Source organism: Gymnoscopelus braueri (genome assembly GCF_963280865.1).
Source record: "Gymnoscopelus braueri genome assembly, chromosome: 5".
In the NCBI taxonomy this organism is placed as follows: Eukaryota; Metazoa; Chordata; class Actinopteri; order Myctophiformes; family Myctophidae; genus Gymnoscopelus; species Gymnoscopelus braueri.
In genome coordinates this window covers 52,472,906-52,484,667 of record NC_137606.1, presented here as the reverse complement: position 1 = coordinate 52,484,667, position 11,762 = coordinate 52,472,906, and the positions used below count along the sequence as shown (strand labels likewise).

Sequence of the window (11,762 nt, the reverse complement as noted above, 5' to 3'; positions counted from 1 at the left end):
AGTACCAATACTGCAATATAAAAATACTTTGTTACAAGTAAAAGTCCAGAATAAAAAAAATACTTGAGTAAAAGTACAAAAGTATTGGCATCAAAATGTACTTAAAGTACCAAAAGTAAAAGTACTAAATATTTGAAAATAGCCGATCTACAAGCTCAAACGCGTCGCGATGCGACGCGTTGTGAGCTTGTAGATCTGCTATTTTCAAATAGCATAGGTTTAAAATAGGTTTAAAGTAGTTAATGTATGTTTCATTATATCATAATTTATATCTGAAAAGTAACTAGTAACTAAAGTTTTCAAATAATTGTAGTGGAGTAAAAGTACAATATTTGCCTCTGAGATGTAGTGGAGTAGAAGTAAAAGTATTGGAAATTGGAAATACTCAAGTAAAGTACAAATACCTCAAAATTGTACTTAAGTACAGTACTTAAGTAAATGTACTTAGTTACTTTCCACCACTGCAGTTGAGACAAAACGAACGTGGGGGGGGGGGGGGGGGGGCGTCCACGTATTTCCAGCGCTTCCCGTTGGACAGACTATTCGTTGGAAGCATTTTGAACGTTGTGTGAGCCAACACGTCCGTGTCGAGAGACTAACACCGCACCAACAGACACTGACCATCTCCCTCCTCCTCCTCCTCCTCCTCCTCCTCCTCCTCCTCCTCCTCCATGGTCCTTTCTCAACGTATTGAGACACACACAGGGAGGGGGGGTGGGGGGGGGGGGGGGTCTCTCAGAGGACGTCGTCGGGGTTCTCCTGGACAGGGGCCCGGTTCTTGCGCCGGGGCCGCAGCCCGGCGAAGCAGGACGAGGCGGTGAGGGCGATGCGACTCAGGCCCACGTTGAGGCAGTGCACCTCGGAGGTGACGGGGACTTCGGCGAAGAGCGCGCGGTCCCGGTAGAGCCGCACGGTGGCGCCGCCGCCGTCACCGCTGCTCTCCATGTCCCTCACCACCGCCAGGATCTCCTGCCGCTCCGACTGCCGCGTCATCCCCCTGATGTTCAAGATGGCCGACACGTGCTTCTTCCTAGAGGAGGAGGAGTGTGGGAGACGCGCGCACACGTAAACACACACACGCACGCACAGTTAAAGTAGCCTGGTAAACCCTCCCTCCAGAAATCTCATTTGTATTTTATTTCAGGAGTGAGTCTGGCCTGCAGACCTATATGGGCAATTTGGCTGTGGGCTGGAGCTGGGCGGGAGCAATGTAGCTTTGATGTCCAAGTGGCCCTTTGATGTCCAATTAAGCCAATTTAGGCTGCAGTGATTATCACCAGGAGTAATTGGTTTGTCTTTGATGTTAATGAGCAGCTTGTATGAAAGGTGTATTGATTAATGACGTGTGAACCACTCGGGTTCCACCTGATTGGCCTACCCCCGCTGTCAATCACAAAACAATGAGCGAGGACGCTGATTGGCTCGGTTATTTGGTAATGCACTAGAAACGCCCATACAAGCCTTCATGCCAGACTCACTCCTGGAATCAAATGGAAATGAGATTTCCGGAGGGAGGGTTTACCAGGCTACAGTTAAAGTGCAATTGGCAGTGGTGACATAAATAAATGAGCAGACGCAATTAGAGCTGTAACACTATAAAATTAAATACGTTTTGGTTTTAACCAATATGATACTATCTACATCTAACTCTGAGAGTGTACACATGATCACCAAATGGGCCCTTACAGGTCCATTTGGTTCCATTTGAGTTAACCCATTAAGACCTGGAACTGTGTCATTTTTAGATTTGAGCTAAAAAGCATTATTTTACACTTTGGGCTATTCAAAAATAGCAGATATACAAGCTCATAGCGCGGCACCGAGTGCCGCGCTACGAGCTTGTAGATCTGCTATTTTTGAAAAATCGTGAAAATGTGTGCAAATCTTTGAATATATATATATTTTTAAAGTGAACATTTGTAACTCAAATCTTTACTTCTGGGGGTCCCTGGAACAAAATATTTTGATGGGGGTCCGCGGCCAAATACATATAATTTTGGGGGTCGTTGACATGAAAAAGATTGAGAACCACTGATATAGAAACGTTTTTTCAGAAAACTGTTGAGATTTAGGAGACATGTAGAATCGGCTTCAGGTCTCAATGAGTTAAATTGACAATGTTGATATTACAGTGTAGATACAGTTGACTAGATGTGCGAGTATGTGCGAGTATGTAGGCTACATGCGTAAGTGTTGGGTGAGTGCATAATGGCTGGACGGTAAGAAAGAGAGATGATAATAAGTTCCATAGATAGATCGAGAATCAAGATTCTTGAATCAAGAAGGTTTATGTGTCAGTCTACTCATACAGGTACAATCAGCGAAATGCAAGTGTGTGAGGTCTGTAAAAGTATACGCCTACTGTGCACCATCAACATAACAACAATAGTGTTGATAAAGCTAAGTTATATTTCGATAGATTTGACACTAATAAAAGATACATAGGCCTATAAAGGCTGTTACAAATGCGACTAGTTTAAACTGCTGTTTATGTTATGAGTGCATCCACACAGAAAGCAAATATAACACAGTGATAAAGTGACATATTTACAAATGTTTCACCGCCAATAAAATCATCTACCTGTATGAATGAGGCATCACCAAATTAATAGTTTGATGTGAAATAATCATATAATTATTTATATTTTTTTTCAAGTCGCTCCCGGTGTTTAAAGACCTTTAGACTGCATTCATACAGTCCTTACCGGGACATAAGATTTAAGGACATAAAAGTCACATATTGCAGCTTTAAGCTACGTTCTCAGGATTACATCCCATTATTGGTCCAACACAGAGCTAGGTAAAACAGCCTTCGGTTTTAGCACTCCCTTTACCTGGAATGAATTGCAATGCACTTTAAAAATTCACTCCATGATCTCACTGGGGCAATTCAGAAATGTACTCGCTAATCTTGTTGTTCTAAATTGTCACTGTTTTAATTAACACATTGGGTGCCAGAGGTTTATTAAAATATTATACGTTGAGTGCCTGCATTTCTTCCATCCACTTGCGTTATACGTTTCGTGCTGTGAGAAGCCCAGACGCGGAAGTGCATGTAAACAAAGCGTGCGTGCGAGACGGCGGAGGGTCCCGACTAACGCCTGGAACAATAATATTTCCAACGCGACCCTCCATTGCAGCGTGATCGCCGATCAAAAACGGCTCGTTTCCACCACATTAAAAAGAACTGGAGATATTAAGCTTTTAATCAAGGAGATAACATTGAAAACGCCGACCGGAAGGATTTTTGACATGGAGCCAGATCCAGCCTCTTCTTCTCAGAAACTCCTTGGGTGATGTCAAAGTTTCGTTTTAGCGCCCCACGTGGGCCACTCGTATAAAAATAGAATTGGGTCAAAAACAGTCCGGACCGTTTTCGGCACTTCTCGTTTGGACCCTCAAAAACGGTCCGGACCGTTTTTGGCATTCAATGTGTTAAGATGTCTTTATTCTTTTTTTCCATACTCTGTTCTTTGCTTGTTTTCACAATATATAACTTATTTTATCCTGCTGTTCTTATTTTCAATATTATTACACTGTTGTATTATGCCTTTTGTAATCTCGGCATCATTGAAAATGAGGGCTCTGGCCTCGATGTATTTCCGAGAAAATAAATCAAGGTTGAATTAATGAAAGCTAAGTGTTGGTGAAGCGTAAAAGAGAAAGAGGTGGTACCTGACATCAGGGAACTCTCGGACCAGCACCCCCACCTCCATCTGGATGGACGGAGTGTCCTCCAACACGATGATCTCTGACAGACGAGTCAGAGCACTGTCCAGCCACGTAGCAGGAGACTCCTGCAATACACACACACACACACACACACACACACACACACACAGTACTGTTATACTGAGAGGCCGTTTGTTGTGCATGGTGGTGGAGAATGATGCATGTCAAACAGCTCATATATTATGAGCAATTACAGCGTCTAACACAACGGATCTCAAACTATGGGTCGGGACCCAAAGTGGGGTCGCGGGAAGGTACCGTTGGGGTCGCGCAGTGGCAACCAAAAAATATGACTTGTTTTTATCACGAAACGGTTACAAAAAAAAACGGGGGAAAAGTGAGGTCGTTGCCACCAAACAAACTATTGGCTTGACTCCTCATACACTCACACGCACACGCGCACCACGCACACGCACACGCACACACACACACACACACACACACACACACACACACACACACACACACACACGCACACACACACACACACGCACACACACACACAACTCCGCCTCCAACAGCGATCCAGAACAAGCCAAAAAAAGTCCTTCATATACATACTGTCCGGAATTCAAAATTCACTTGAGTAAAAGTACTAAAGTATTGGCATCAAAATGTACTTAAAGTACCAAAAGTAAAAGTGCTCATTAAACAGAATGTCCCATTTCAAGTTTTCAAATGTATAAACATCTTTTGAAAATAGCACATCTACAAGCTCACAATGTGTCGCATCGTGACACATTGTGAGCTTGTAGATCTGCTATTTTCAAATGGCCGAAATGTATATAGGGCTGAAGTGGTTAATGTACTGCATGTTTTGTAATGATAATCAAAATCTGCAAAGTAACTACTATGTAAAGTTTTCAAATAATTGCAGTGGAGTAAAATTACAATATTTGCCTCTGAGATGTAGTGGAGTAGAAGTAAAAGTACTGGAAATTGGAAATACTCAGATATAGTACAAATACCTCAAAATTTTACTTGAGTACATGTACTTAGTTACTTTACACCACAGGAATATGAGTACTGGAATGTGGCTGTCAGTCCAACCTGCTTGATATACTTGGACCTGCTAGGACTATAGACTAGCAGATTCAGCATTGATGTGGTCATGTGGAGGAACAATAACATGGCGGCACAGAACTGCGTACAGATATTAGTTGGGCTCTAGACCAGGGTTTCTCAAAGTAGGTGCCATGGCGAATATTCCCCCCAGAATAGGGATGCTGTAGCCTGGAATCAAGACATATTTGCTGCTTTCATCTTTTTCTCACTTCGCTAATAAGTCTGGCCAGCCTGGCCAGCCAATCTACAAGCTCACAATTTTCAAAGGATTTTTATGAAATCTAGACATTTGAAAACTTGTGAAAGCGGGACATTCTGCGTGACGAGTACTTTTACTTTTGATACTTTAAGTACATTTTGATATCAATACTTTCGTACTTTTACTCAAGTAAATTTGTAATTCCGAACATTTACTTGTAACAGAGTATTTCTACATTGCAGTATTGGTACTTTTACTTAAAGGGATACTTCACTTTCACATAAAATAAACATTAAAAATAAATATTAAAAAAAAATGAAAGAAGTTATGGCAAAATAAAGGCCCCCTCACACATTAGTAGGACACTCTAATGCGTGAGGGGGCCGTGATTTTTCCATTACTTTTTTCATTTATTTTTAATATATTTTTTAAATGTTTATTTTATGTGAAAGTGAAGTATCCCTTTCAGTAAAATATTTGAGTACTTTTTCCACCACTGCAAGTCAGGAAGTGACTCAAGTTCTACATCGGAAAACACTGGTCCCCCCCCCCCCCCACACACACACACACACACAGACCAATCAGAAGCCGTGGGTCGTTTACTGTGCACGGAGATAGGAGGCTTACCAGACTGTGAAGCGAAGTGAGAAAAATGAACGTAGCAATCAGTCTGGATTCCAGGCAATAGGGATACTCAAGTGGTTTGAATGTCAAGTATAAAGTTATTTTCAATCTGCCCTAAATGGAAACTGAACTGGAAAGCCTGGTGACACCACACTCTTTTGCTGCTCATCTTTCATGTGGCGTCCCTCAAGGATCAGTCCTTGGTCCTGTGCTGTTAGCAGAATTCATAATTCCCCATCGTCACATTATTTTCAAACCACGGCATTTCCTTCCATTGTTGAGTAGAACTTAACCCAGCTCAAGGATAGACACTCAGGTAGCATCCCAAAATACCATCTTTAGTATGCTTTGCTGAGGTTAAATTTGTGAATGCTTTGATCTCAACATTTGGGTATGTTTGCTGACAGACGCAACAAAACACACCTGCCCACCCCACACGCACACACGCACGCGCACAGACACACACACACACACACACACACACACACACACACACACACACACACACACACACACACACACACACACACACACACACACACACACACACACACACACACACACACACACACACACACACACACACACACACAAACACACCTATGTATTACCATACTTGCGAGGACATAAAGATTTCAGGCGGTAATTTCATGAATTCCATTTTAACCCTAACCTGACAGCCTGAGTTTAATTGGGTTTGGTGTCGCTAATAGAGCAAAAATGGTTTATCTACAAGTTCACAACACGTAGTGAGCTTGTAGATCGACAATTTGGGTACCATAAAACAATTGTTTTCTCTTCTGAGGGCCAGGGAAATTGTCCTCAAATTATGCTATAGCTATGGGGACATTTGGTTCTCCCCCCCCCCACACACACACACACACACACACACACACACACACACACACACACACACTGACCAGGTCCTTAAAGAGAGCTTTGATCTGTTTGCCTTCCTCTCGGAGTCGTGCAGCCATCCTCTTCCTCATCTTGGCTGAGGTACAGATGATCCTGCCTCTCATCACGGAGCGTAGGTACTCCGTCATCACCCTCCTGTGAACCTCTGCCACCAGCACCTACCACACACACACACACACGCACACACACACACACACACACACACACACACACACACACACACACACACACACACACACACACACCAGCGTTACCATTGGCTCCTCTGTGGATTTGCTCAGTGTGTGTGTGTGTGTGTGTGTGCGTGCGTGCGTGCGTGTGTGCGCGCGTGCGTGCGTGCGTGCGCGTGTGCGTGAGCACGTACGTGGTACGGAGGGCTGTCCATGCGGCGCAACATCTTGAAGTGTTCTTTGATCAGAGACTGGATCTGTTCAAAGGGCTCCGTGTTCGTCAGCCATTTTCTCTTCACCAACTTGTCAAAGAACGGCTGCACGGGGAATCAAAGAGCAACACGAGAGAACAGGAGTCACAACGGATAAACACAGTGGAAAGAGCAGTGGTGGACAAAGATTATCATTTTTTACTCATGACTTTCACTCCACTTCATTTTAAAGACAGATATTGCACTTTTAGCTCCTCTACATTTCAAGGAAAGCTGTCAGTTAACACGTAACTTCTGAACAGTGGCGTAAAGTAACTAAGTCAATTTACTCAAGTACTGTACAATTTTGAAGTACTGTTACTTTATTGGAGTATTTCAAATTTCCTGTACTTTTACTTCTACTGCACTATATTTGAAAACTTTAATTACTAGTAACTTTGCAGATATAAATAATTACATTATAAAACATACATTAACCACTTTAGCCCTATTTTAGACCAAGGCTATTTGAAAATAGCCGATCTACAAGCTCACAACGCGTCGCATCGAGACGCGTTGTGAGCTTGTAGATCTGCTATTTTCAAACATTTTAGTACTTTTACTTTTGGTACTTTAAGTACATTTTGATATCAATACTTTTGTACTTTTACCCAAGTAAATTTTGAATTCTGGACTTTTACTTGTAACGGAGTACATCTACATTGCAGTATTGATACTTTTACTTGAGTAAAAAAAATGAGTACTTTTCCCTGTGACAATGTGTGGGTGTGCGTATGTGTGTGTGTGAGTGCACCATACCCGTATATGGTCGTAGAGGCGGTCAGACAGGACTTTGACTGCTAGGTTGACTATCCTGTCCAGTGAGGTGTTGGCTCTACGTAGAGAATCCTCACTGATGGCTGGATCACACTGCGCACAGCGCTGGATGAAACCTCTACACACACACATGTTCACATGTTCAAACCCTCAACGTTTATAAACATGTTTATAAATAAACCCTCAATGTTTATAAACATGTTTACAAATAAACCCTCAATGTTTATAAACATGTTTACAAATAAACCCTCAATGTTTATAAACATGTTACAAATAAACCCTGAATCTTTATAAACATGTTATAAACAAACTCTCAATGTTTATAAACATGTGTATAAATAAACCTGATAAATATGTATTAACATGTTTACAAATAAACCCAATAAACATGTATCAACATGTTGATAAACACAACCTGAATGTTTATAAACATGTGTGTAAACAACCCCTGAATGTTTATAAACACGTTTATAAACAAACCCAATAAATATGTATCAACATGTTGATAAACAAAACCTGAATGTTTATAAACATGCTTGTAAATAAACCCTGAATGTTTATAAACATGTTTATAAACAAACCCAATAAATATGTATAAACATGTTGATAAACAAAACCTGAATGTTTATAAACATGTGTGTAAACAAACCCTGAATCTTTATAAACATGTTATAAACAAACCTGATAGATAAGTATAAACATGTTGATAAACAAAACCTGAATGTTTATAAACAAATCCTGTGTGTTTATAAACATGTCTGTAAACAAACCATGGATGTTTGTAAGCAAACCATGCATGTTTATAAACATGTTTATAAACAAACCATTGATGTTTATAAACAAACAATTGAATGTTTATAAACATGTTTGTAAACAAGCCCTTAATGTGTATAGACACACCCTGAACATGTTTGTAAACAAACCCAGAATGTTTGTAAACATGTTTGTAAACAAGCCCTTAATGTGTATAGACACACCCTGAACATGTTTGTAAACACATTCTGAATGTTTATAAACATGTTTGCAAACAAACTATGGATGTTTACAAACAAACCCTGAATGTTTATATGTTTGTAAACACATCCTGCATGTTTATAAACATATTTGTAACCAAACCCTGAATGTTTATAAACATGTTTGTAAACAAACCCTGAATGTTTATAAACATGTTTCTAATGTGCATGTTTGCACAAGTGCGTGTGTGTGTGTGTGTGTGTGTGTGTGTGTGTGTGTGTGTGTGTGTGTTGGTACCTGAACGGGGGACAGCAGTTGACCAGAGCGATGGTTTTAGATCGGTATCCATCCTCGTTGTCTCCAAACATGCCACTGAGCATTCCTTCGTGGAACATCTCCACCTTACGCTGGAAACTGAACAATCACATCAACCACATCACATACCATCCATACTTATTACACAGCTTGGTTGAATGCTTGATTCTGATTGGTCAATCACTGAATTCAGCGGTCTGTTATTGCAGACTGCTTGACTCGATAACAGACCGCTGTCTAATCAAAGCCTCAGAGCACCTGCTCATATCAATCTGCGCTGCTTGATTTTGTGCCGTATCCAATATGGCAGCTATGTAAACAAACACACAATGTCAACTAACGTTGAAATCATTTGAAGCGAGAAATACACAATGCAGTAACCAAATATTAATAATATTTTATGAGACGCACCTGGCATAAATTAATGGACTACTTTCATTACCGTAAGCAATGACATTTTGGGTCAATTTATTAATTTCTTTATTAATTAAGTAGCCATGTAATAAGAGGGATACAATCAAAGGGGTGCAGGTCATTATTTGAGAAATAAACCCCTGCAGGTCATCACCCTGGGAGGAGACCCCGGGGCAGACCAAGGACCAGATGGGCGGATTACATCTCCACACTGGCCTGGGATAACGCCTCGGGATCCCCCAGGCGGAAGTGGCTAATGTTGCTCAGGAGAGGAAAGTCTGGAGCTCTGTGCTGGAACTGTTGCCCCCGCGACCCGACTCCGGATAAGCGGTTGAAGATGGATGGATGGATGGAAGGTCATCACCCTGTCTGGGTTTATTTCTCAATAATGACCTGCTCCCCATTGATTATCCCTTGCATAACAGCTAGGACACAAACCACATCACATAGCATCAATACATAACAGCTAGGACACAAACCACATCACATAGCATCAATACATAACAGCTAGGACACAAACCACATTACATAGCATCAATACATAACAGCTAGGACACAAACCACATCACATAGCATCAATACATAACAGCTAGGACACAAACCACATCACATAGCATCAATACATAACAGCTAGGACACAAACCACATCACATAGCATCAATACATAACAGCTAGGACACAAACCACATCACATAGCATCAATACATAACAGCTAGAAGGCTCTAAGTAGAGTCCAGAGCCAGACAGCACAATGTGCTCATGGTTAATGAGAGCAGTGGTGAATTAAACATAAACACCCGCAAACGTTTAGCGGCCGTTCGTGTTAAGAGATGTTAAGATTGGACAAAAACACATCACTTCAGGACAGACCAAACCTGTACAGTGTCAACTGTTTCTTCATAGAAGAGGTGGAAGAAGCCCCCCCCCCCCCCTCTAAAGTAGCAATACAACAAATGTGGAAACACTCTGTTGTAATTATTTTTTAACTTTGCTTCTGGGGGTCAGTGTTAATTTTGACAGCAGATTTTGATTTAGTCTTAAGGCGGTTACACACCGGCGAATATGCGAATATACGCAAAATTCGGACTCGTTCTCTGGACTGGTGTGGAAGCTTGCATTGACTTTATAAGGTTTTTTAAAAAAAACTATTATTCGCATGAAAAAAATCGCCCCGGTGTGTAAGGACCTTTAGTCTTTTGAATAACACACCATTTAGTTTTAGTCCTATTTTAGTCTTCTGAAATTGTTAAGGCTTAGTCTAGTCTTAGTCGACTAAATATCAAAACCGTAGTCTTTTGGTCTTTTAGTCTTTTAGTCTTAGTCTTAGTCAAAAACAATTACACTGCAGCAAATTCTGATTTAGTCTTAGTCTCAGTCCTTTGAATAACACACCATTTAGTTTTAGTCCCATTCTTCTGAAAATGTTTAATCTTAGTCGACTAAATATCAAAACCTTAGTCTTTTTAGTCTTGGTCTTAGTCGCCAAAATTAACACTGCTGGGGGTCCCTGGAACAACCTTTTCTTTTCTTTTTTTTTATCGGTGGCAAAATAGATATAATATTGGGGGTCCTTGACATGAAAAAGTTAGAGAACCACTGATAAGCAAATATTGTACTTTTACTCCACTACAATTATTTGAAAACTTGAGTTACTAGTTACTTTGTAGATTTTGATTATTATTACAAAACATACATTAACCACTTCAGCCCTATATACATTTCGGCCATTTGAAAATAGACGATCTACAAGCTCACAATGCGTCGCGATGCGAACTATTGTGAGCTTGTAGATCTGCTATTTTCAGAAGTAATTTTTTTTTTTGAAAACTTGTGAAATGGGACATTCTGCATAATGAGTACTTTTACTTTTGGTACTTTAAGTACATTTTCATGCCAATACTTTTGTACTTTTCCTCAAGTAAATGTTTAATTCCGGACTTGTAATGGAGTAATTACTTTGACTTAAGTGCAAAATTTGAGTACTTTTTCCACCTCTGATGTTGAAAGTAGGTGAAGTGCTCCTTTAAGTAAAACATAAGAGATAATTCTTCCACCACTACACATGAATACAGTCACTTGTTACTGTTTGCAGCACTTGACCAGGAGGATAGAGTAGAACAGACAACATGCAATAAACAGAACTCCAACTTTAGCAATGAACTCAAAGAGACTAAAGCAGCATCGCACCATCGCTTGATTCCATGTTCTAATGTGGACTGGTCAGGTTGTGTGTGTGTGTGTGTGTGCGTGTGTGTGCGTGTGCGTGTGCGTGTGTGTGTGTGTGTGTGTGTGTGTGTGTGTTATATTAATTAAACTTTTATTTAACGATGTTCAGACAACAAG

General features: G+C 40.7%; 1 protein-coding gene across 1 annotated transcript in view; it reads right to left on the bottom strand.

The window, feature by feature from the left end:
* Window positions 1–667: 667 nt before the first annotated feature.
* Window positions 668–11,762, bottom strand: part of LOC308086073 (exocyst complex component 3-like protein 2) — a 94,818-nt gene continuing 83,723 nt past the window's right edge. Inside the window, exons 11-16 of the mRNA XM_080429432.1 lie at window positions 8,988–9,104; window positions 7,719–7,854; window positions 6,903–7,025; window positions 6,541–6,696; window positions 3,676–3,797; window positions 668–1,030 (exon numbers count right to left, since the gene is read on the bottom strand). Coding sequence (XP_080285558.1) covers window positions 736–1,030; window positions 3,676–3,797; window positions 6,541–6,696; window positions 6,903–7,025; window positions 7,719–7,854; window positions 8,988–9,104 — 949 coding nt within the window. The 3' untranslated portion in view covers window positions 668–735. The remainder of the gene's footprint in view (window positions 1,031–3,675; window positions 3,798–6,540; window positions 6,697–6,902; window positions 7,026–7,718; window positions 7,855–8,987; window positions 9,105–11,762) is intronic.